The 27,251-nt window shown below is 37.5% G+C and overlaps 1 protein-coding gene across 6 annotated transcripts in view; it reads right to left on the minus strand.

Annotated features, from left to right (window-relative positions):
- LOC116159371 (sodium/potassium/calcium exchanger Nckx30C-like) overlaps positions 1 to 27,251 on the minus strand; it is a 117,240-nt gene that overhangs the window by 29,996 nt on the left and 59,993 nt on the right. For all 6 annotated transcript variants that reach the window (XM_031472340.1, XM_031472341.1, XM_031472339.1 and 3 more), the window contains one exon: positions 15,897 to 16,105. In XM_031472340.1, coding sequence (XP_031328200.1) covers positions 15,897 to 16,105 — 209 coding nt within the window. The remainder of the gene's footprint in view (positions 1 to 15,896; positions 16,106 to 27,251) is intronic.

The raw sequence follows: 27,251 nt of genomic DNA on the forward strand, positions 1-27,251 counted from the left end.
AATTACAAGAATTTCTAGCAGGATACATATTGTAACATGCCTTCCTTCAATTTGTGGGTTTCTATTGATTTCTGGAGCAAATACGGTAAGCACCCAACACAATGTGATATTAGACATTTACGTTAGTTCATTATTTTGTCGTTATTGCGTTAAACTTACGGATATAGCGTTGAGTATGAAAAATGTGTAAATATGCTTGTCACAGTTTATTTAAATGTCTTTATTGATTTATTTTTCCCAATTTATTTTTGTGTTTATTTGGAATTTATTGTGCGACATGGCGAAAACCCCATTCATATAATTGGTTAATTGCTATGTAGTAGACGTCAACTTCAGGAAACACAAGGTATTCAGTATCAGGCACATTTATCATTTTCATCAACAGGGTTCTTCAATAATCAAAGATACAGATTTTGCATATTCGATAAATTCCGTATCTGAAATTGTGTAACTTCAGTAGTTCCATAGTGTATTTATACTAAGGTAGTTCCGACATATTCTTTAGATCTTATGCTTCTTTGGTTCTGTGCATATTGTAGGTTTTTTTAGATTCTACATATACTGTACAATTCCAAAATTCTGCAGATTATCCACTTTCCATAGGACCTGCAGAGTTCCTAGAGCACTGCAGATTTTTTAGGTGACGCGACTTCTAAAAGTCCTTTACTGTAAATTTCTGTACATTCTGGAAATATTGTAGATTATTTACATTGCGTAGATCCTGTAGATTTCCTCCCGTGGCCAAGGGAGGAAATCAGACGAAGACTCCACTAGTACATTGGAAGATTCATAGAGATCAGGAGCAAATTCAGTTAAATAGTTTTGTAAAGACTTATCTTAAGAAACGAAGACAACTGAACAAGAAGAGAAAAAACAAATTAAAATTGAAGAAATGACATAGAGGAAAAGAAAATTTAAGTAATTTGATTAAAATCTTGAAATTGAATAACATCAAGAAAAGGGACAAAGGAACATATTGTTTTGGGGTAGCCAAAGCTCGAGAATATATCCGTAGAGCACAAGAGTCAACTTGGAAACTAAAGAAGGAAGAATAGCTATTTTAAAGCGAGAACATTCGAAGAATACAGAAGATAAGAGTAAGGAACATAAACTAAAATTAAAAGAAGAAAAGAAGACGAACAGTCTAGAGGAATTAGAATTAGTAGAATACCCGAAGTTGTTGGAAATGGATGAAGAAACTGACGAAGTGGAAGAATCCGCAAGAAGTTAATAAGAAAAATAGAAGTAACCAAGGAGAAAAGAATTATATTACAGTAGATAACCGAGGACAATTAGAGAGAAAAATAACCAAATTATTACTATACGAAAAGTTGGAATTATTTATGAAGACAAACTAAAGAGGAATTGGAAGAGTCAAGAGAGAGCAATGTAATTTAAAGGTACGAACGATAATGCAAGCCAAGATGACGAAGTTGAAAGAAGAGAAAAAAAAAAAGAAATATATAACCTGTCCAGTTTCAATGCAAGTGAAATTAAATGAAGTCAAATCAAGAAGTGAAGTGAAAAGTGAATAGTTTATTTTACATATCACTGTTTGTTTTATGTATAGAAGTCAAGTTGAGTGCAGTTCTGAAACGAAGATAAGTTTAGTGGAGTTCATCACTTTTGTCAGTAGATTTTTATTTGAGTAAGGTCAGTTAACTCAGGCCAAAGCTCCCATTGGTTTTTGTTGTATTTCAAAACTCATCAAGTTTTCTTAGTTTCAAAAACAGGAGATATTGCAAGAGGTGGTCGCCTTAGCGTTAAAAAGATTTGGTTTCGAATCTATAAATTTACCTGTATACGTGTATCGCTCGAAAAAACTGAAATGCGAGCGAATGACGCGCTTTCAGATAAGCAGCGAGTGTGCAAGCAGGTAAGATTCAAAACGCCACAATGTTGCCGGTTCTAAAGACCGCTTTTATGGAGCGTGAGGGACGGACTTTCTGCTAGCTTGCTTTGCGTCGGGGTTATTTCGGTATTCGCCCTCGGCGCCTATATTATTAAAAATTGGCTGGGGGAGAAGGATTCTTAGCTAAAGCTTCAAAGCGAATTGTCGTTCGCGACATTTTAGATCGCGTTACAATTGGTTTTCAAATGAAAGTTTTAAGACGAATTCGTATAGGTAATCAAGGTATATGAAAAATTTAACAGCCGCGCTTAAATAAATTTGACCAAAAAAGCATTGGGGTCAAGGGTACAGAACATTTCATTCCGTTTGTACTAAACTAGAAGTGATTATTCACAAAATTTGTGCGTCTCACAGGAAGATAATAAGATTCCGGATTAAACGGGAACCGGTAAAAAGTTTAGAGACGATTAATTAGTGCTTTTACTAGCCGTTAAAAGCCTAACTGTACAAAGGGAAAAATTTACAGTTCCATGCTGTGGAATATTAATAAATTATTCCAGCGAGTAAACAAAATTTTGAGAATCCTGTCAATCATCGTTAAAAAATTCACATTGAACGAACAGTCAAATTTATGAGGCGATACACGACGATACAATTGCATTGTACCAAGCATTCCACAATTTTTCAAATTAACTGCTACCTTTCAAAAGAAGAAGAATGTTGATTGTAATCTGGAAAGAACTTCGAATCAACGATAAAGTTATTTGAAATTTTTGCATTAGCGTTTTACTTAACATTCTTGAAGAGGTCGACCAGCGGAAATTTATTCCATGTACAAATTCGTATGATAGGCGAACCCCAACAAAAGATTTTCGTGGTCCTTTTCTTATTAACTGTGAAGTTACTTTTCTCAGGTACCGTAAGTCGCAGTTGGCTGCATGTTCTATCCCTCCCCCGTCGAACGTAGAAAATGTCTATTAAAATGGAAGAAAAATAAGGGCACTCAGAAGGAGGTCATGTTTTTTTCACATTCCTGGACTCTAAGGACCCTAAGGAACAGTCAGATGATGCATTTGTAGCCTATTGACCAAATATGTGCGAGTCTCAGAAAATTCCATTCACGTCCAAGTTCAAGAGAAAATTAACAAAAACCTGTTTTGTTACTAAACCCGCCACGTAGAATCCAAAAATGAGGGCGGTTTTGAACTGCGGGATCGTTTTTGTCGCTTAAAGGTCGAAAAATATCTAAAAATCCGACGTGGCTCCATTAAACATTTCGCAGCTCCCTTATTTGTGGAGATATCGACTTGCAGTTTTTTTGTGTTGGACAGAAGAAGGATGAGAGCGTGTGCTGTAAAGACTTTTACCACGTGGCGGTTCCCGAACAGCTCTACCGCAAAGTTCAAGGTGCTTTCCTTAGGAATCGTAAGTCGTCGATGGCTGATATCTGTAGTACATGCCCTCATCCCTCTTCTGTTGAACGCAAAAAAAGTCGATATCCCAAAAACTGAAGAAATAATGGCGTTCGGAAGGGGACCGTGTCATTTTTTCCTTTTTTTTTTGAGTTCTAAGGACCCCAATGAAGGGCCGAGGACGAATCTGAGCCAATTTTAGATTTTACGCATACGATTTACTATATAGGATGTAATTTTTAATGCGATTATTATATTTGAATTTGTGTGTCAGGGTTGTTCTGCTGTTTTTGTTTTGAAAACCTTGTACGATCAGACTATTTGAATTATTCGAGAACAAAACTGTAAGTAATTTAAGATTTTTTCAATTTGTAATTATCGACCGCCTGCGTGCGGGGTATTATGTTCAAACTTTTTCAAGCTTTCCTTTCTTGCAGAGACATGCTCAGCTCATTCTTTAGATTCCTTAAGTTCTGCAGATTCCGTAGGCAACAGACTATGTCTATCATGTAAATTCTGTAGGTCTGGTACACGTTACGTTTTCAAAGGTTTTACGTAATTGCATCTACCCTCCTTAAATCATCTTTATCACAAATTTGAATTCCTTCTGTATGAGATTAAACGTAATGATTAGTTGTGACGTTTATAATTACACATTCTTCATATTTATTGCAATCTAGTATAATGATATCCAACACAGTGTATACTAGGTATACAATTTTTATTCTTAAAATGTGCTAACGAAACAATTTACTACAAACACTTGGACATTTAGTATCATGCACAAACAACAAGATACAAAAATATTAGAGAAATAGAATTCTGCTTATAGTAAACAAGTCGCCTTGGTATCCCCTTAATACATCCTTATAAATTGCAACAGCAACATGGTTTCGTGGGTACTTATTACTGCTCGGTTTCCCAAGAAAAGCTCCGCATCATTAGAAGACACACAACATTAGTGTCATCCCACTTTAACGCGGAAATGTTGTACTGTTTTAAATAATGACGTAGTTACTGTTATATCTCCAAAGAGGATTATTCTGGACTGCTTCAATACCTGAGGTAAGTAAGCATCTCCAAAATTATTCCACTATAAACTTTTAATTTTATGGCAGGCTTAATTTGATATAAATGCGCCCGAAAGGGAAGGGTATTCAATTTTAAGTTTACATTTAATTATGTTTGATGAGACTTTATGCACAAGCTTTCCAAATTGGAGTAAAAAGTTGCCATTTCTAAATATTTGATGATACCACAGGATGGAATGATAGATGTCAACGTTGCGGGAGACGGCAGTGAAATGCGCACTATAATTAGATTAGTTTCAGGAAACTTTTAATTACTTTCCGTTGTATTTAGACTTACACAACCAATATAATTAATATCCATTTAGCTGGCGTTCAAATATTTAGGTAGAATCGATAGATTTTCACTCATATTTGATAGACTTTTGTAATGAGTTTATAATCTGTAATGTGACATGGTCTTTACGAATTGATCAATTCCACTGTAAATAACAGCCAGAAAGTGGTGCTGATTGGGGGTGACGTTATTATAAATGATCAGCTTTCACAAGGGGAGTGTTTTTAGGTTCTTATTTATGTATAGGAATGCCAAAATGATTGAATGAATTGATTCTTAGATGTTTGTAATTCAAACAACCACTAATCAAATCGACTTTGTTTTTGCAACTTTATTGTCACTTTCTTGTTTATATTTAAGTTTGGTATTGTTAGTTTTAGGAACGTTTTGGGTTCCCTTAAAAGCAAATTAGAAAAGTAATGTGGGGTCTTGACACTACATGGTGCTAGCGGTGGGATTTCATTGATTAGTATATTGTGCTTGATTTATTCGACCCACAAATAATTTCGACAATGTCGATTGTGTGGATTGGGGAGGTCATGGGGGGAGGGGCGGATAACGAGGTGTTGTTCGACTCGAAAGGATACGGCGACAGTTTCGCCACTGGTATAACTGCATTCGATGGAACACTGCTTCCTGTTGATAGCCTCTCCCTCTTTGTTCCATTAGTTCCCGATGCTTCCATCCATTGATCTCCCTTCCTTATTGTTGCCCTCTCCCTGCTTCCCTTTCTGTCTCCTCCTTCTCCCCTTGCCTGCTTGTACTTCCGTCTGATTCTTCCTCCCCTCCAGTACTATTCGTCTGCTTTCTTTCTTCATTTTGTGTTTGTCTCTGCTCCACTCTTCTTACCTCTCTATGGGAACCCCCGAGGCCGCGACCGATTGGTTTGTAGTGGTGTTCCATGTGAAGCAGGGCCGGCCTACTTTCCATTCCGAGGCACGTAGATTCTTGGCTACCTGCAGGATAAGTTCCTTGCTCCTTATCGTTTTTCCTCTTAGTAATCCCCATATCTGCTTTCTTGTGGTGTTGCTGTTTTCCATCAGTACCCTTAGTGCCTTTCGTTCCACCCTCTATGTCAAAATTTTAGACACCTAAACTAATTTGACCTAACCTATCACTCTAACCTAACCTCACTAATATTTTATCCTAATCTTCAATTTCCTCGCACATTATATTTTCCTAATACAAGATTTCTAACCTAATCTAACTAGCAGTCTAACCTAACCTCACTAATGTTTTATCCTAACCTTAAATCTCCTCACACATTATATTCTCCTGATACAAGATTCCAGACCTAACCTAAGGAACACTCCAACCTTACCTCACTCATGCTTTATCCTAACTTTTGATCACCTCCTTTCACATTATGTTCTCCTGATACAAGACTTCTCACCTAACCTAACTAGCACTCTAAGCTAACCTCACTAATAACCAAACCTTGAATCACCTCGTGCGAGAACAAGCAGGTGGTTGGCAACCTCCCACGATTGTGGGATAAGCAGCGAGTGTGCAAGCAGGTAGGATTCAAAACGCCACAATGTTGCCGGTTCTAAAGACCGCTTTTATGGAGCTTGAGGGACGGACTTTCTGCTAGCTTGCTTTGCGTCGGGGTTATTTCGGTATTCGCCCTCGGCGCCTATATTATTAAAAATTGGGTGGGGGAGAAGGATTCTTAGCTGAAGCTTCAAAGCGAATTGTCGTTCGCGTTCGCGTTACAATTGGTTTCAAATGAAAGTTTTAAGACGAATTCGTATAGGTAATCAAGGTATATAGAAAATTTAACAGCCGCGCTTAAATAAATTTAACCAAAAAAGCATTGGGGTCAAGGGTACAAAACATTTCATTCCGTTTGTACTAAACTAGAAATTATTATTCACAAAATTTGTGTGGCTCTTTTGTTTATACAGGAATATACTAAGATTCCGGATTAAACGGGAACCGGTAAAAAGTTTAGAGACGATTAATGCTAGCCGTTAAAAGCCTAACTGTACAAAGGGAAAAATTTACAGTTCCACGCTGTGGAATATTAATTAATTATTCCAGCGAGTGAACAAAATTTTGAGAATCCTGTCAATCATCTTTAAAAAATTCACATTGAACGAATAGTCAAATTTATAAGGCGACACACGACGATACAATTGCATTGTACCAAGCATTCCACAATTTTTCAAATTAACTGCTACCTTTCAAAAGAAGAAGAATGTTTATTGTAATCTGGAAAGAACTTCGAATCGACGATAAAGAGGTCGACCAGCGGAAATTTATTCCATGTACAAATTCGTATGATAGGCGTGGTCCTTTTCTTATTAACTGTGAAGTTACTTTTCTCAGGTACCGTAAGTCGCAGGTGGCTGCATGTTCTATCCCTCCCCCGTCGAACGTAGAAAGTGTCTATTAAAATGGAAGAAAAATAAGGACACTCAGAAGGAGGTCATTTTTTTTCACTTTCCTGGACTCTAAGGGCCCTAAGGAACAGTCAGATGATGAATTTGTAGCCTATTGACCAAAGGATGTAATTTTTGTGCGAGTGTCAGAAAATTCCAATTCACTTTTTTCATTCATTTTATCATAACCTTCAATTTCCTCACACATTATATTTTCCTAATACAAGATTTCTAACCTAATCTAACTAGCAGTCTAACCTAACCTCACTCATGTTTTATCCTAACCTTAAATCTCCTCACACATTATATTCTCCTGATGCAAGATTTCAGACCTAACCTAACGAGCACTCCAACCTTACCTCACTCATGATTTATCCTAACTTTTGATAACCTCCTCTCACAGTATGTTCTCCTGATACAAGATTTCTCACCTAACCTAACTAGTCTAAGCTAACCTCACTAATAACCAAACCTTGAATCACCTCGTGCGAGAACAAGCAGGTGGTTGGCAACCTCCCACGATTGTGGGAGGATACACACCTAAAGGTAGTGCAGGAAAAGGCTGCTTTCCTAAGCTCCTCAAGGCTGCCATCTGACGAATTAGCGGCGGTTAAACGGCGCTTGGAGGTGCAGAATTCCTGGGCAAAAGTAGGCAGCTGGCAGGAAGAATGGGGAAGTCCTGGACAAGTAGATAGATTCCCAACGTCCAGAAGTGGCACCAGAGAAAGCACGGAGAGGTACACTACCATCTAACAGAATGCTTAACAGGAAACGGGGAGAACGCAGAGTACCTGACTATTGCTTCATGCTTCACTTGGTCGAAGGCCTTCGCCAGCCAAATTTTGGTTCCTACCCTCCAGTATTCGTCTAGAATCCTCCTGGTCGTGAACATGCGGTTGTTTCTTGATCTGCCTTTTATGAAACCTGATTGGTCTTGGATGTGTGACCTTCTAGACATTATAGTAGGTAGGATGCGTATATCTTGTGCCCCTCGCTGCATAACGAGATTCTCCTGTAATCGTCTGTTCCTTTGGGATGGGGATCTGCACTATCTGCTGCCAGTCTTTGGGGACCAAGTTCCTGGTCCATACCTCCTGAATTAATTCGTATAGGTCCTTTATTGGTCATTCTGAAGCGTATTGTAGTAATTCGTCCTGGACCCTATCCTGCCCTGGCATTTTCTTCTGTTTCAGTCATCCTACTACCTCCATCATTTGTTCCAACGTGGGGGATGGCGGTAGTGGCCAGTAGTCGCCGGACCTGTGCTTCTTGTTCCTCCTTTAGAAGATTCTCCCATGCTGTCATTGGTACATATTTTTCTGGTTCCACCTTGTTTCCTCCTTCTGTTCTCATGTTGTTCTAAGGCTCTGTTTTTCTCCTCTCTGGTTTCTTTGTTTGCTTCGGGTTTGTGTGGGTTTGGCCCAGTGCTTTTTTGTGGTTGTCCATGGCTAGGCTCCTGTTCGGTGACATGGGTGGTTTAGGCCCCCCTAGTGTTTTCTCTGCTGCTTCCTTGAGCGCCTCTATGATCCTACTAGGGTGTCCCTTTCCCCTATATGTTCCTGATCTCGTCCTGCTTCATTATATACTCCTCCTTTTTCATCGCCCCTGTCAGAAAAAAACTGGAAGAAAGAAACGAGAGTATATGTATGGCCCAAATCAAGACGAGCGTAGGAAGACCAACGGTTATAGGATGCCACATCCCCTCGGATAAAAGAAGACCAGCGTCCATGTCACCGAACAGGAAGTAAGCCATGGACAACCACAGCAGAGCACTAAAAAGGTTTGGCCAAAGCCCACACAAACCTGAAGCAAAGAAAGAGCTAAGAGAGACCAGAGAACCCCACGATGGAAGAAATGAAAGAAATGGAAGACTGGAAAAAGGGGAAATGCCAGGGTAGGATAGGGTCCAGGCCGAATTGCTACAATTCATGTCAGAATGGCTAATAAAGAATCTACATGAATTAATCCAGGAGGTATGGACCAGGAACTTGGTCCCCAAAAAATGGTTGCAGACAGTGCAGTTCCCCATCTCAAGGAGTTAACCATATAGCACAACAGGCAAGCATTGAGGAGGACGGAAAGGAAGGCACTAAGGATACTGATGGAAAACAGCAAGAAACAACAAGAAAGCAGATAAGGGAATTACTAGAAGGAACGACGATTACCAGGAGAGTGAAATGTTGGGGGATATAAACAGGAGGAAGAAAAACCATATCCTGAATGTGGCCAAGAATCTACGTGCCTTGGAATGGAAAGTAGGCCGGCCCTGCTTCACATGGAACACCACTACACACCAAACGGTGGCGGTCTCGGGGATTCCCATAGAGAGATGGGAAGAGTGGAGCAGAGTAAAAAAGAAAATGAAGAAAGAAAGCAGACGAGTACTGGAGGTGGGGGAAGAATCAGACATTAGCCCAAGCAGCCAAGAGGAGGAGGAGGAGACAGAAATAGAAGTAGGGAGAGGATAAGGAAGGGAATAAAGAAACGAGATCAAAGGATGGAGGCATTGAAAACTAATGAAACATCGGGGGAGAGGCTATCACCAGGAAACAGACCTCCCTCTAATGCAGATATTCCAGTGCCGAAACTGAGATCGTACTATTTCCGGGTCGGGCATCACCCAGTCAACGTCAATATGATTTCATTGTATTTCCCTTATTTTTAAATTACATTGCAGGTATAATCTCTTAATATACTCTAATAAACTTGACCAGTGTTTAAAAGGGCCACTTTAAAGTGTAAGCGTATTGGTGCGAATGTTTAAGCGTTCCTCTTTACAAATACATAAAGACAAACCCTTACTGAAACAATAAGGCTGTATGAGTTGAGAATACCAAGTGCGTGTTTTGTTAAACAACGTTATTCTAAGAAACAATGGTGGCTGATTGGTAATAAACCTTTGAGGCTAATTATAATTTAATACTTCTGAAAAATGGTGATTTCATTAGTGCGTAAATTCAAATTAAGGTTAGAGTTAAATTAGCTCCAAATAAAGCAAAATGAATTATTCCGTTTGAAACTGTGCAATCTTTCTCCCTTTATGCCGAATGTGAGAAAATGCGTGTTTTAGTAACTGTTTCCTGTATCCGCCATTTTTTCAAACGGAATGCTTTTCCATTATACCAACAATGAATGCTTCTAACATTGTGAATCGGAATAATTACCAACCGCCCCATTATACTCTTAGAAATAGGTGGCGTCCCTATTACTACGAGACGTGTTCATAAAAGGATGAAGTATACACTGAAAGGTTATCAACAGTAACGAGCGACAAATATGTTAGAACAATTAACATCAACGACAAATAACTCACAATTGTATCGGGTTCCCATGGAAATCCCTGTTATGTTGAAATGAATCACGAGGAAGTATTTTTGTATATCACAATGCAAAGAACTTGATAGTTTTTTTTAGTACTTTCATACTTATACATACAGCTTAATATATTTGTGACATAATAAGTAGTGTACAATAAGCTGGCGGCTTACAAGAAAGTTTTCTTTAAATCTTTGCAAAGACGGTGTAGTACCTAACTGGGGCTTACTCTTTCAATAAAAGCGTCTTTGTAACAACAACCGAACATTTTAAAAGTATAATTTTCATAATATTCGATACACAACCAATTCAAAGTTTCAGAAAACCTAATTTTCAATTTATTTGTATTTCGGTTTCATGCGAGGAAATTTGTATTTTAAACCTCCGTTTCCGTGATAGCAATGATGTCTAAAATGTCGACGGAAATTTAATTACGTCACCATTTAATGGGGTAATGAAACTTCGCTACTTTCCACCGAGGGTTACGCCTAGTTTTGCAATAATACAGAACATAGATATCAAGTGAGATTTATTCAAATTTAGGGGACTTACAAAGAGATCAATCACATGCCTGAAAACGCGTATGTCAAATATGTGTTCGAGAAGTAGGAATATTCAATGGGGTTGGTTTTTTAGAGTAGAGCCTTCAGGTATGATATGTTTCTTGATAATTTAATACAAATGTTCCTTGTCTTTGAAATCCTGGAAGACAATTTTTCGGATATTTTATGTCCTATTATTTTTATTTCAGGCTTTGTGCTCTACCACCCTATCCTGTAAAGACACACTTTCGGAAGGTGCTGCTTTAATGTTAGTGTCATCTCAATAATTTGGGGACAAGTACGAATTGTTTTCGATTCTACTCACCAAAATTAATACGAAAAAGTGTTTTCCCGAGAAATTTTGGTGTAGTCGATTTTTTGTAAAAAAGGAAGACCTTTTTTGCCCCGAAAAAAAACTTTCTCAGATCGACCGGGAAAAAAACATTTTCTTATAGAATGTGGCCTGTAGAATCCATAATTTCAAACAGTTCCAAGATTGGGCTACTAGTTCGAAAGTTACAGCCTTTTGAATTTTCTTTCGAAATTGGTTTCTAGTCTATAACTTTAGATTGAGAAGTCTAATCGAAAAAGTACGAATTGTTTTGGATTCTACGCACCAAAATTAATACGAAAAAGTGTTTTCCCGAGAAATTTTGGTGTAGTAGATTTTTGGTAAAAAAGGAAGGTTTTTTTTGCCCCGAAAAAAAATTGTCTCAGATAGGGAATGCAATCCCGCAGCAAAATCTCAATCCCGGTATTTGCGGGATTGTTAGATGTTAATACCGCGGGATCCCGGTATTTGCGCGATCCCGCAAANAAAGTTACAGCCCTTTGAATTTCGAAATTGGTTTCTAGTCTATAACTTTAGATTGAGAAGTCTAATCGAAAAAGTACGAATTGTTTTGGATTCTACGCACCAAAATTAATACGAAAAAGTGTTTTCCCGAGAAATTTTGGTGTAGTAGATTTTTGGTAAAAAAGGAAGGTTTTTTTTGCCCCGAAAAAAAATTGTCTCAGATAGGGAATGCAATCCCGCAGCAAAATCTCAATCCCGGTATTTGCAGGATTGTTAGATGTTAATCCCGCGGGATCCCGGTATTTGCGTGATCCCGCAAAACTTTAAATAAATTGCCAAATAAGCTATTCTGTGCGGTTAACTTCTGTATCAAAATAAATCGCTAATTATCACAATATTTAACAAAAAAGTACCTTCAGCCTAACATAGAGCTCAAAAAAATCTCACCTGTAAAGCATAAAAAGGTGAACTTCTAAAGTGCCTCAAAAATCATAGTACATTTTAACGAAAAAAGTTTAACAATCCCGCAAATCCCGCGGGATCCCGCTCCATTTATGCGCGGGATTAATCCGCAAAAATGCTGCGGGATCCCGGTATTTCGGGATCCCGCGATCCCGGTATTGCATTCCCTAAGTGGGATGGATGGTCTCTCTCTCTCTATCAGAAAAATCTGCTTTAGTAAGGTAGAGGGACGAACCGAATATTCATACCGAGATCTTCGTACAACAGATTGGGCACTATGCGAGGAGTTATTGAAAAGCAACACCGCTGAACCCTTGAGGAGGGTTGTGGATCAAGTTGATCTAGAACGGCTCTGCTACACTGCTCACTGATGCCCTTCCTCCTCCTCCTCCTCTAAATAGGAACACTCCTTGGTGGAATAATGAGCTAGGAAAGTTCAGGAAAGCTACCAGAAGAGTTTTTAACAAAGCCCAGCGCACTAGGTGTTGGGATGAATATAGGAGAAAAGAGAACAACCCTTAACTAGAGAGACTTTGCAGCTTTTGATTCCGACCCACTTTCCGTGTTCCATTGAGCAGACGGAGGATATCAGATAGGCTCCATCTTCCCGCAATGGCAACACATTTGACTATGAGTGGTCATAATATTCACGCCAAACAGGGGTCGTTCGGTTATAGGCTGCCACAACCCTTATAAATCGGCTGGAAGAGATGGAATTCTCCCCCTCCTTATAAAAGGGATCAGACAATAACGCCGATTCTGGTAGAATTGTAGAATTTTTTTTATCTTAAGGCAGACACCAACCCAAGAGCTACCGACCTATCAACCTATCGTCCTTCAACCCTTAAACAATGGAGAGAATAGTCAGGGAAGAGTTCCTTAAGAAAAAACTTCTTCACACCAATCAACATGCATAATATGTTGGTCGTTTGTTGGTGTTTGTTAGTTACATTTTGAGTTTGTTGGTTGACCGTTATTTAATTGTTCAAAATTCAAAATTTGGGCGTATAGTTAGCCCCCCACTTTTTGAATTTTTAAAATATTTTTATTGCAATCGTTTGTTGGTGGTTTGTTGGTGTTTGTTAGTCTTGACGTTTGTTGGTTGACTGTTATTTAATTGTTCTAATTTGAACATTTGGGCATATAGTTAGCCCCCCACTTTTGGAATTTTCAGAATATTTTTATTGCAATCGTTTGTTGGTCGTTTGTTGGTATTTGTTACTTACATTTTTAGTTTGTTGGATGACCGTTATTTAATTGTTCAAATTTAAAAATTTGGGCGAATAGTTAGCCCCCCACTTTTTGAATTTTTAAAATACTTTTATTGTAATCGTTTGTGAGTGGTTTGTTGGTGTTTGTTAGTTGTTAGTTACATTTTGGCGTTTGTTGGTTGACCGTTATTTAATTGTTCAAATTTGAAAATTGGGGCGTATAGTTTGCCCCCCCCCCCCCCTTTCGAATTTTCAGAATATTTTTATTGCAATCGTTTGTGGGACATTTGTTGGTGTTTGTTAGTTACATTTTGACGTCTGTTGGTTGTTCGTTCAACATTCAAAAATTTGGGCGTATAGTTAGCCCTCACAAGTTGCAATATTTAATTTTTGTTAGTTGTAATGGTTTTTTGGTGGTTTGTTTGTGTTTTTTGGGTATTCTTTACCGTTTGTTGGTTGATAGCATCTTCAGAATAAATTTTGTTAGTTTCGGAGTGAAATGTAACTAACAAACACCAACAAACGACCGCAACAAAAATATCCTGAATATTTTAAAAGGGGGGGTCTAACTTGACACCTGTTCGTTCCGTTTTATTTCTTTCTAAACCTGCTTGAAAAGATATCATAAAACAAATAATTAATACTCCCTCATAAGAACTTTTCAAGTTCTATAAGTGTCCACAGATTTTCACCGCGACGTTTCGTCTTTGAAAAACCACCATCAACTGCATATTTTTATATGAACCGGGAAAAAAGTACATACCCACTGTATTAAGTAGCATTTTTCATAGATTGTACAATTCGATGGACCTTTAAATGACAATAAAGAATCATATTTTGCCATACATCGTTGTATTCGTAAGAAGAAATGCTACTCAATACAGTATGGACGTTTGTCCTGGTTCATATAAAAATATGAAGTTGATGATGGTATGTCAAAGACGAAACGTTGCAGTAAAAATCTGTGGACACCATTTTGTAGAGGTTAAAAAGTTCACACGAGGAATTTCTTTGATATCTTTTTGAACAGGGCCAGAAAAAAATGAAAAAGTTAATTTCGGTTTTTCCGAACATCTTCGGAACGAATCAGAATTTCCGTATTTTAAAAACATCGTTTTACTAAGCCCTGAAATACACAACTTTTTTCTAAGTTAACTGACTGTGTATCTCTTATGGTTTCCGGTTTCCCCACGCTGTCCATTCTTATCTTGGACTCACTGTATACTAAGAAGTGGCGTATCGCGCACAAGCTTCACTGACAGAAAGATTGAGAGTGGTGAAATGTGCATTCGCAGATACAGAACAATGTACTGGTTACTGGACAGATATTCTGAACTGAAACCTTCAATGTTCAAAAGTCAAAAAATAGGGTGCGTACTGTTCAAGATACAAGTTAACAAAATACATCTGAAACTTGTCAGTTAAATCTTGAAATTTAGACCTAGAAGTTTGACATATGATACTTAAAGCTTACAGAGTAATTCGGGAGTTTTAAGACTGCTATTTTAAATGGCATGTTTGCAACTTACATGTGAAGCTTGACACTCTTTTGAAAATCGTTCCCTTAAAGCTTAAAGCTTTTACTTGTTGGTATAAAGTTAGACATTTGAAATATTGCTTTTAAAGCCTGACGAAGTTTAAAATCCAAAGCCTAAAGTTTCAAATTTAACGCAGAAGTCCCTATCCAAGCCATCCTCCGATACAAAAAGTAAGACTGCATCAGATTAGGGCAAGCGATTGGGAGTCATAATCAATCTTCATTATACGTGGACGTTTATTTAGATAGTGTAAACAGCGAAGAAGAGGCCATAAAATTGATAAATGTGGTAATCGTGATTTACAAAAAGGGAGCTTTCGAAATATGTAGATGGGCATGTAATTCAAAGGCGGCGATTAATCAAACTCGAAGCATATCGAGAAAGAATCTAATAAATGAGCTTATTATCCTAACGGTGAAGTTTCATTTTGTTTTGCCTAAGTACGGCCCATCAAGATACCGGGAGTGGACTGAAACGGGAAGATATGTAAAAATTGAGTCTAAATCGATTGACTAAAATATAGATTTGGATTTGAGCGATATAAAACTCGTTCTTTTTGGTGCTCTCTGAAACTTTGTAATTGATTTTAGTCTGTCTCAGAAAAACTCGTTCTGCGAGTAAATTAATGCCAAAATACAGTTTCAAAGCAAGAGGCGCAAAAACAAACGACTTTCCATAAATTATTTTATCCATCTCTTGCTTTATGATGTAAAATTCCTTTATTTTTCCTACACCGTCTCTGCTACCGCTCGAATGGAGAACATTCGAAATTTCAGCAAGAAAGCTACTTATTATGCCAGATAATCTCATTAGGTGATTGAGTCATAAATATATGCACACTTTGTACGAGATTGCAATTCGAAATCGAATATTCTAGCGCTACAGAGCATTCTTGGCAATGGGATATTGAGCTGATTTTCTAAATTTATTTAAACGGGGAACTGTCGACCATCTAATGAGATTCGTATAAAACTAACGTAGTGAATAAAATACGAACAATATTGGAACAAATAACTCACCGTCTCCAGATTAATATCTGTTAAAACGTTAGCGACTCCGTTCGGCATATCCGCAATATTACTAGGTGCTAACATTGTTTCTTGTTTAACGGCACTAACGTGGTTGGCAGCTGAACTAGTTGCAGCTCCATTATGTGGCTTTGTTGCATCCAGGAGTACCTTAAGGGATGCGATCGCGTGCAGCTGAGTGGCCTTTTCGTCTACCTTTCCTATAAAGAAAGTCATCCAAAGTAGTTACATACAAGTACAAGTCGCTTGAATTTTTCCTAAATACCGAAACAGTCATTCAAACATGCAATCTAGAAAACATTCTCTACAATCGTTCATCGTGTGCAATGCAATTAAACATCTAATGCATATGAAGAGGGGTTTATTTCGGTTATTTTAGGAGATTTTAAAAGTCAGAAATTATGTAAGGAGGTAAGCTATGTAAATCTGAAGAAAGGGTCGATACGGTTCCAGACGAATTATAACAAATTTATTCAATTACTGGGAGTTTCCCCATTTGGAATGTCTTTATGGAAAGGGGTTTCCTTTAACCATGTCCGGCGTAGATGTAGTTTGTCAAAAAAAGTGTAGCTCTAATTTGAATTTATTTATTCGGTAAAGCGACTGTTTTGTTTCTTGTCCTGACAAAGCGCCTTATGAAAGTGAGCGAAACGTTGACGCCGGAAGTCGCTCGCATCTTAAGAAATTACATATCACAGCAAATTTATAGGGTGTCGACATTGATACTTGATACTTTGGCATATGCCTGACGTAGCCGCCTCTCCTAGAATTTACTCAACAGTCGTGGGGATGTGTTCCTGGTAGGGACTAACAGGGGCGCATCTTCACCACTTTTGTTGCCATTGCGCTGGGCAGCGACATACGTCAAACAGTGTGGTGGATTTTTTGGATTGGGGTTGTTGTGGGGGGGGAGGGGGGCTAACTGGGTGTTGTCCGACCCGAAAGGATTAAAAAGCATTAGAGGGAACTCTGCTTCCTGGTGATAGCCTCTCCCCCTTCGTTCCATTAGTTTCCGATGTCTCCATTCTTTGATCTCATTTCCTTCTTTCTTGTTTCCCCCTGTCCCCCCTACTGTCTCCTCCTCCTCCTACTCCTCTTGGTTGCTTGTGCTCTTCCTCCACCTCCAGTACTCGTCTACTTACTTTCTTCATTTTGTGTTTGTCCCTGCTCCACTCTTCCCATCTCTCTATGGGAATCCCCAGAGGCGTTATCCAGTGGGGATAGGGGACAACCTTGTTTAATTCCTCTGATTTTCATTTGGTGCTCGGTCTTTTTCCCAAACCATTGTATACTAGCTAGCATATTCCCTTAGGCACGCGTTTATAACTCTATTGGTTAGGAATTTGGTCAGTCCCAGCAGCCTCAGAGAGGTGGCTATTGCTCCATGCTTCACTTGGCCAGTCTATTTCTAGAAGCCATAGTTTGGTTTCTGCCCTCCAGTGTTTGTCTACAATCCTCCTGGTCGTGAATATATGGTCTGCCTTTTATGAAACTTGCTTGGTATACTGGTGTCTTGGATGTGTGGCCCTCTGGGCACTGTAGTAGGTAGATTGCGTATATCTTGTACCCCGCACTGCATAGCGACATCCTCCTGTAGTCGTCTGTTTCTTGTGGTGACCTGAATTTTGGGATGGGGATCTGTACTGTCTGCTGCCATTCTTTTGGGACCAAGTTCCTGGTCCATACCTCCTGAATTAATTCATGTAGACCCTTTATTAGGCATTCTCATGCGTATTGTAGCAATTCGGCCTGGACCCTATCCTGCCCTGGAATTTTCCCCTTTTTCAGTTTTCCTAATATCTCCATCATTTCTTCCATAGTGAGGAGCGACGTTCTCCTCCTTCAAGAGCTTCTCTCATTCTATCATTGGTACATCTTTTTTGGTTCCTCCTTGTTTTCTCCTGTTCTTTGATGTGCTTATATATTTACGAATTCCTCTCCATTGAGTTAAGATTGGCGATGTGCTCTGCAAACTCGGCGAATTCCTTGATCTCATCTTGTTCAAAGGCCGTTTCTCTCTTCTTCGGCCTCCCTTAGCTCGTTTTTTGCTTCAAGTTTGTGTGGGTTTTGTCCAAACCTCTTCAGTGATCCTCTGTGGTTGTCCATGGCGTACTACCTGTTCGGTGACATGGGCGCTTTATGTCCCCCAAGTGTTTTCCCTGCTGCTTCCGGCTTCATATTCCACCATTCAGTTCTCCCGCATTGTTCCCAATTCTTTACATCTTTTTCGCCCCTTACTTTCCCCCTTATCATTTTGTGGTCCGATTCTACTGTTCTGGCTCAAACTTCTACTGTGTTCGTGATGCTTATTTCTTTTGATTCGGTCCTTATTATGTGCCTCCGTGTTTTCTGATCACGATTTCTGTGCCTCTGCTGGTTTTCTCCATCTTCCCTTCTCTTATCCACCAGTCCTTGTCGCGGCCATCCCTTTTTTTTGGTCGTTCCACGTGGCTACCCTCATGCTGTTGCCTCCTTGTGCGTCCTGGCTGCTATCCTGTTTATCCTCCTCCCGAATACCACGTTCAGACTATATTCGTTAGGGACGGCGGCTCCACTCGCTTCCTCGTATTCCCCAACACCCTAGTTCTTCGGTGTTCCTTGTGTCCTCCCCAGAATCCGTCTTTTCCATGATACCTGAGGTATGCTTCGACCTTCTCCTCATTATTGGCATATTGATCATACCGGGATCCTAACTCCACTACGTTCCCTATCGGTTGTGGGTAGAATTTTTCCTGGTTCTCCCTTATGTATGTGTTGGTTTCTTCCCTAATCCCTTTGGTTAATCTCCTGTGTGGTTCTCGTAACATCGGGAGTCCTCTTTCCAATAAATTATGTGCCCAATGGAATTTCAAGAACAAATCTGTAAGCGTTTGGTTGAATTGAAGATTGTCCTTTCTGCGCCTTTTAATTTCTGTAGAGTATTGTTTTCATAATACTCGTAGTAGTCCAGTAAAATTAGACAAAATAAGGGCCAAACCCGGAAATTTGAAAAAACAAGCTGAAAATTGGCTGACATGTTCAAGATAGTACCAGAACCAATTTCCGAAAAGTCCCAAAAGATCCCGGTTGGGGAACGGACGCCATCTTAAAAAAACTCGATTTCTCGAGTTTTGAGCAAAACCAATGAACCAATGGTCTGATTCTCGTTGCTAAGGTGTCAAAATGTTTGTTTTAATGTGTATTTGGAGTAAAAACATAATTCCGCACATAAAGAAGCCCTTGAAAATTCGAGCTTTTTAGGACAATCACCCCCAACCTGGATTTTTCACGTTTTCGGCATTTGCTGTTTTGTTTGCGCAATCCTAGGCTTGGTTGGACGCAGTCCTCCACCTTTTCCTATCCTGCGCTAATCTTTTCAGTTCTACATAACTACCCTTGCCTACGTCCCTAACTATTTGGTCTATGTATTTAAGTCTCTGTGGTCCTACCCATCTCTTGCCCTCGACTCTACCTTCTATAGCTAGTAGTGCTATTCCTCCGTGTCTTAGCACGTTCGCTATCATTCTATCTCGTCTTCTCGGTACGGTTTTTCATATTTCCCTATTTCCTGTACTAGCTCCAATACTGTTTCGTTTGTTACGCTATCCATTCAGCTAATCCTCATTCTATCCTACTTCTGCCTGCCTATCGTCCAGGTTTCGCACCTGTATGACCTACACTCCATTTGTACGTTTTTAGCAATCTTTTCCTAATTCCTAAATTTATCTCGGATCTTAGCAGGTCCTACTTTTATGCCAATGCTTTTTTACCCTGCGCTATCCTGGATTTTATATCTTCCTTGCAACGATTATCTTGTGTAACCTTACTACCTAAATAGCAAAAGGAGCGGTTATCTTAGAAAGTGTTTATGTAATACGATTACGGAAACTGGTTTCTTCATCGGCAGCTAAAAGGGTGCTAGAAGTTAAATCACCTTCTGTTTCCAATTCCTAAAAGAAATAAATAAATCTGGAAGCTACGGTTTCTTAGTAACGAAACACCCAAATTTATATTACGTTTCGATACCGTGCGTTCAGGTGTAACGGTTACTTTTGTAAGAGTAGATCGGTGTCTGATTTTTACTCATAGTATAGATTTTCGTCATTGTGTTGTCGTTCGGTCTCGGAATGTTTCCAGTTTAAAACCTGCGTATGGATTGATTATTTTCACGCCGTTTTTTTAGTTATGTGCGAATAGTTGAAAGGATTCCGCTCATTTACATTAATTGTAAAATGCATTTAAATATTTTTTACGTGCAACTTAACCTGACTGCAAATAATAATGAATAAAATAGTGTTCATTTAGTTAGTACTCTCAATCTTGTTCTGAACTCTGAAGGTTTTTTTAACAGAAATTTTGACATTCAGATAGAGAACGTGAAGAAGAACGATTAGAAACATCAATACTAATTATCCGAAGCTTTATTTAACAACAATAGCCGGAAAAGAGAGAAACCCATGATGGGGGTGGTTTTTGAAAACGGTCACATTTGCAAGGATATCGTATTATACGGAATAATTATTTCACTCAAAACAACCATTTTGACACTTTGACGACGAAATTTGGACCATCCGTTCATTTGTTATGCTCAAAAATCCGAAAATCAAATTTAGGGGTAGTTTTTCCAAGATGGCGTCCGTTGTCCGTTCCCCAACTGGGATCTTTTGGGACTTTTCAGGATTTAGTTCTAACACCATCCTCACCATGTATGCCAATTTTCAGCTTGTTTTTTCAAATTTCTGGGTCAATGTCTACTTTTACTGGACTATAGGTTCTAGATGTCTGAAGACGAGATATCGCAGTAACTAGAGCCAAAATGGGTATCTTAATTGGTCTAATCTACTCCAAACCACTGAATACACGTGACATCATTCGATACGGTCAAAAATGCGGAATTGGCATATTTGAGAAGTACGTAGGAATTGATTTAGTACCTCAGCTTTTATTTAAACGGTGCAAAAAGAAGAAAGCAAATCAGCGACTAAGGTTGGTCGTGCTTCATTGTATATTATATACTCCGGGGTTGCGTTTTAATTCCGAGGGTGCAGTAGTTGAGGACGAAGACCCGAGGGATTAGGACGCACTTTAACAAAAACATATGCTATTTTTTTGTATTCCAGTAATCAGTTAGTGCAATTTCAATGTTAAAGTTCAAATTTGAAAGAAAAAGGAAAAATGTTTAAAGTCTGTTTCATCCAAGCAGAAAAGTACGGATTACCGCTAAATTAAGAGGAAAAACTAACCAGTTAACGTAATCGTTGTCTAATCGTATTTTAGTCGCATAAAGGAGAGACGGGGACGCGGTCAAGGACAAAATAATTAAGCGCGCCAGTATATTTTTGTTACCGAAAATAACTATTTTTAAGAATTCAATGTAGTTGTTTGCCCCAGTTAAACAAAAGAGGGGATTGGAATCCTCCAGTATTCGTAAAAAGTGTAAAATTGTTGCAGAGTGAAGATTTCTCCTGTTGGGGATAACTCACCCGTCTGGGAGTCACTAGAGCCATAAAAACCACGCCAACTTTGAACATGGAGGCGCTTCTGAGACTACAGTCGTTACACTTAGCGGTGGAGGCTAATTATGAAACTTTCCCCAAGCCCAACAAGAGGCTTTTCGCTATGGTCCATATTAACAGCTGAGGAAATACAATTTCCTCTTCGCAGAGCCCCGCATATGATGATAACTAGTACGAACACCTGTATTTATTATGCCATGTTTCGAGGTAATTGGGCGGTTTTGATTAACGAATCGCTGGACCAAATTGAAGAAATAATACGTACTTATAAATCCGACATTTTATGCAACGTAGGCGTTTAAGTTTAAAACTTAAATGAAGTCACTCAGCTGTACTTTCATTACATAGGCAAATTTTAATGACACATAATTAAATGATAATTTTCGAGCAAACATTATGTAATATGATCATGCTTATATCCGTTTTTTGTAGCAAAAAGAAAGAAGACGCCGAAATTAAAACCGAGAAAGAAGCGTTTTCCCACAAAGAATCTGTCCCTGCATAAAAAGTCACTATATTAATTGCAGTTGTAGATTCCATCCCGCTTAGAACTGAAAAGATGCCGCCGGCTTCCTTGTGGCATTTCTTTGCATATAAAATCTTTGGATTCCAATTCGTAACTTCTGGTCTGCTGATGCAATCTCATTGTATTCGAGCATGAAAGTGAACACCAAAGCTTATAGGATCCTTTGAAGGTAAATCAAAAGTTTTAAATTAGAATATGCTACGCTAAATTCAGACAGATAGTTGGATTAATAATTTACTGTAGAATGTCCTGCAAGATAAGCTGAACGGAAAAGGATCAGCACGCTTGGATTTATGTATTTTTCATAACTTTAAAACGGTCAGAGGAAATTATAACACATAAAATCCCAAAGAAGACGTAAATCACTGATAAAGTTTAGGCATAAATTTTCACGTGAGCGCATTGTTCGACGACAATAACTTTTATATCATTTAAGCTCTGCTAATGTCTATAAAGAGGACTTAGTAGCTTGTACCGGTTTCGTAAGTAAATTTAATCCAATGGCGCTTGTGTAGTTAAATGTGAGCTTTCCCGAAATGCGTTTCAGTAAGACATAAATAAATGTGTTCACGTAGCAGATCAATTTTATTGTTGGAAAACTTTTATAAAACCTATCTAAAAACAAATGACTTGGTAGAAGTTATTTATACATCCATCAATTTTGGGAGAGATGCAAATCAACTAAATCTGCAATATCGTCATCCAATCTGACACTAACCAATTTCAAACTAGATTTGTTGCTGCCATCTGCATGTATAATGCATTCTACCACTACCTAAAGTTATAATAAACCCTTGATTTTCCTGTGCTAAAACTATAACTTTGCTGCTAAGCTGGTTAGTGCTCATTTGATTATAGAAACTGAATCGCATAGTTTTCAATTGAACGCTGTAATGTTTAGCTCGATAGCGTCAATTTGATAGGTACTAAAACACGACTAACTTTATTAGTAGGCTGACTGAACGCGATCAACTAATATGCAAACCAAGTAAGTTTACCAAAATTAAAAATAACAAAACAAATTAGAACACCAACTAATAAACGCTCCATAGTTTACATATCAAACTTTTTAGGTGGTCTCCTTTCTCTGGTATCTGACTTTTCCAACACATACATCATTATCCTCTTTTCTTATTCACTATTATCTTGTGCTTGAATTATGTTATTGTAATACAATGTGTCATTTAAACTAAGTGGTTTTAGCAATCTTCGATTTCTTCCTCGATTTCTTCTATAAACAGCCTCGTTTAGATTAACCCAATAATCATTGGGTCCAGATTCTTGAATCACTGTCGCAATGTTTCCAGTCTCAAAATATTTTGACTAGGACATAACTTCGAAAGTTTAAAATAGCTTTATTTGTCGTAGTAAGCTTTTTGTTTATGTTGTTTGCATTTTAATATTTGATTAACCTTTTTGACTGAATATTTTGGATTTAAAATACTTTTTGCAACATGTAGCAAACTACTGGGAGATGGAAAATCTTGCTTCGGAGTAATGTTATAATTTAGCACAGCTAGAAACGGATCAGTGCCTTCTTCGAATGCTTAGGTGACAGTCGATCAAGTGAATATGGATCTAGAGCATTCGATTATAGCGTATACCTATATTATTTGATTTCAAAAGGGGGCAATGTAACGGGATAATTTTTAAGATAATTAGTTCAAAAATAAGTATGGAGAGTACGGTCAAATTATGATATGTAAAACACCAAAAGGATGAATAAGCAAAAGCGCTTTTACAAACATTACTTGGCAAATTTTAGTGAAAAAAAGTATTGAGATATTATTGAAAAATAGAATTAGTCATATGAAATACTATATGAAAATCAAGTATCGAAAGTATGTAATTTAAGAACACATAATTTTTATCTACTGCGCTTTCGTTTTGAGAAAATAAGAATAGGTAACTGAAATGTCTTTTGTGGAGTAATTAAATACCAAATAGTTATACCTAGTTATAGTATATCTACAATATTATGTGTAATATTCGCTACTTTTGAGACGCTCTTAATATTAAAACAGAATCAACATATAATACCGTACACAAACAAAGTGATAAGTCTAAAGTTAAAAATATTTACATTATAAGATCAAGATGAAAATAGAAAAAGGAAGTAATTTTAACGCTCCCTTACATAAAGATTTCTTAATGAAGACACATAAAAGATTGTTCTTTATTTCTTTAGTTGAAAAGGGTGACAAAGGAAATGAATTAAATTTATTTTAGAGACAACGAGTAGGTATGTATAAATGACAATAGAACAATGCATTTCATAGATGGCACTAAATTTGGATAACTAATTAAGATAATATTATAATTAAAGGTAAATTTGACAAGACCCCAATAACACAAATTGCACTTCATAAAGAAACAATAAGAGAAATATCGTAATGACATCCTTTCTATTATTTCTGGAAGATGAATAGGGTTTATTACAAGGTAAAAGTAATTAAGTTCGAAAAATCAGGTTTAAGTACGTATGACCACAACTAATTAGAACTTTAACGCCTGTATAGTATCTTCATTCTTGAACGTTTGACAGAGTGGTATTTTAAAATTTATCTGAGCACGGGTTTTGATTTTGTGTATACTTTTTTTTAATTTTAAAAAATTTTATTTCTGGTGGTAGTGTTGTGGTGGTGTTCAGAAAGGGTAAGTTTCCAGTTTTCTTAGAACCAGTTTTACGTTTCTTTGTCCACATATGGCTATATGTTGATTATTGGTGACTGAGTAAAATTACACTAACTGCTTATTTTTTTGCGTTATCTTTGCTACAACTATGGTAGTGAATGAACCTAAAAGTTTCTTTTTGATTTTTTTACTGTTATTTATTTTATAGTTTGAAGAGATACATGAAAAAATTCTGGCATTTTTTTAAGAGATTGTTAATAATCAAAACAGTAAGGGTTTTGAAAGTCTTGAAACGTTTTAGGAACAGGTCGATAGTGATGATTTTTTCTTTTAAATGTTTGTAATTATTAAGTACCTATATACTTCTCTTTTAATTTTTGTATGACATACCTAGTACTAAAGCAAAACCCTTAGCATTGGTAATTGCGCAACAAGAAAGATAGGACATCATTGGAAAGGCTTTCCTTCTCTGAATTTGGTGAGACTATAATTTTTTAGATTTGATATTTTCGAAATATTTTAAAAGTAAGTTGAGGACGCGCTGTTGTTTATGCCATTGGAAGGATGTCAGGCCGATCACTATGTAATAGAAGCTAATGCGATCATGCGTCAAAATTATGCAGTTGCAAGTGGTATAAAAAAGAGAAAACTTGTACCTGCAACGTCGAATGCGCTGGAAATGAAACAACCAAACCAAAAAAATTACATATCCGAATTCAGAGATAGGCGACCTTACCAACGATGCATCATTTAAGATTTTAAGGGTTGCAATGTCAGCGATGCGAGACAAAGACATTAGTGAGCAAGTTTTATTTTAGCCACTGTTTCCTTCCATGATCAATTTGACGTGCCAAAGCGTTTTTTGAAAATTATTTTAATTTACAGAAATAGCTATGTATGGTTTCTAATGCACCACCGTATATTATTTAGCTTCGGAGAAATAACACCAAAATCTCCCCATAAAAATTGTTATAATAATAAATGGGTAGATTTTGGTGTTATTTCTCCGAAGCTTCTTAAGCACCCCATTGAGAGTCATGGATCTTCACAATTTCAGTATATTATTTAAATAATAGCCATATAATTTATAGCAAGATTAATTTTTTCACGATATTTATCAACATTTTTTGCTTTTTTTGTTACTTTACAGTTCTTATCTCTTTAATTTTACGGAAACTCTCAAGAATCTATTTGTTTTACGTTCAAACATGATTATAATTTACTTGAGATTCTTTTAAGACAATACATACGTATTTCGTTATGTGTCCTTTAAATGGACGACATCGAAGGTTAGAGAACTAGGAAACTTAACTTGCAGCTATTATTACAAATAATAATTGTTAAAATTTTATTTAGACTTTTATATTCCTATTGCAATATTATTTGTACGTGCTAAAAGGTTTCCAAATGAAAAAAACCTTGATTGTGAATTGGTACAATAAAACTGGGTAAATAGGTTTAAGAAAGTCAGGTGAAAGTTTTGCTGGTAGACCGATACCAGCGTTTAGCAGCATCCGTCTACTTGTGAACATGAGTGCATGGACAATTTACATCACAGATGAGTGTCTTTTTATCTTTGTTTTGTTTTCTTTTAAATAAATTTTCATTCATGGTACCTTTAGCAGGTGTTCTCATGTTTAATACGGAAATTACAATAAAATAAGTACCTACTAAATTCCAGATTTTGAGTAATATGGATGCAATTAAAGTGACCTAATATCTCTACTGCTTTGATATGGTCCATTCCATTTAAAAAGGTACATAGGATTGTACGTATGAATTCTTGCCTCATAAATACTATTAAAAAAATTATTCCTCTACAAATTGTATGGCTATTGTTTAACCAACATAAATATTTAAGTGCCACATTAAAATGTCAAAATCAAGGAAAATATCATCGAAAATGGACTTGTCCTTGAGGCTAAAAGTTGAAATTTGATTTATTACAAAAAGTTGATAATGGATATGAGATTTAGGCGGTGCAAACTATACGGGGCGCGTAACAATGGAGTTCGGTACAACGAAAAGGGGAAAGAGATACATAATCTATGAAGGATACATGTACCTCTTTGCTAAGAACGTTAAACTCCAAAACTGCTCATCATGGCTGTGTCGAGCGAGAAGAGCAAAGAAGGATCCATCGGCTCTTAGTTTAACATGCAATGCCAGGATCTGGGTCAACGATGACAAGGTAAGATTAGCTAAACCGAGCACTGATTTTGGAAGTGCAGATGGTCTCCAGTTTCAAAGCCCTTAATTGGGTATTTTATTAGTTAGGATATCGTCTTTTGACCTTTTGACTTTTTTATACGTAAGTTTCATCTTTGCTTATACCGTCGGGTAATATGTTAGTTTTTAGGTTCGGCCCTCCCTTGCAAAAAATTTAGTTTATCAACCTCTTCAAATTTCAATTTTCCCTGGAACCAACCACGGATATGGTCGTTGGGCTTTCCAGTTTTACTGCCCTTTTGGGTTTTTAATTGTTTTCCATCTACTGTAAGTTTTATAGTTTTATAGCCTCAATGACCTCTACCATCTTGTAGATCACCTGAAGATTACCGTTGGTCGAAACATGTAGTGTATCACTTCTTTTTATTAAATTATATGGGAAAGGTTTATAGAACTTTTATTCAATATTAATAAATTATCTCATTTAGAGTTTGAACACAAAATGGACGTCACGATTCCAAA

Source organism: Photinus pyralis, unplaced genomic scaffold (genome assembly GCF_008802855.1).
Source record: "Photinus pyralis isolate 1611_PpyrPB1 unplaced genomic scaffold, Ppyr1.3 Ppyr1.4_LG1, whole genome shotgun sequence".
Taxonomy (NCBI): domain Eukaryota; kingdom Metazoa; phylum Arthropoda; class Insecta; order Coleoptera; family Lampyridae; genus Photinus; species Photinus pyralis.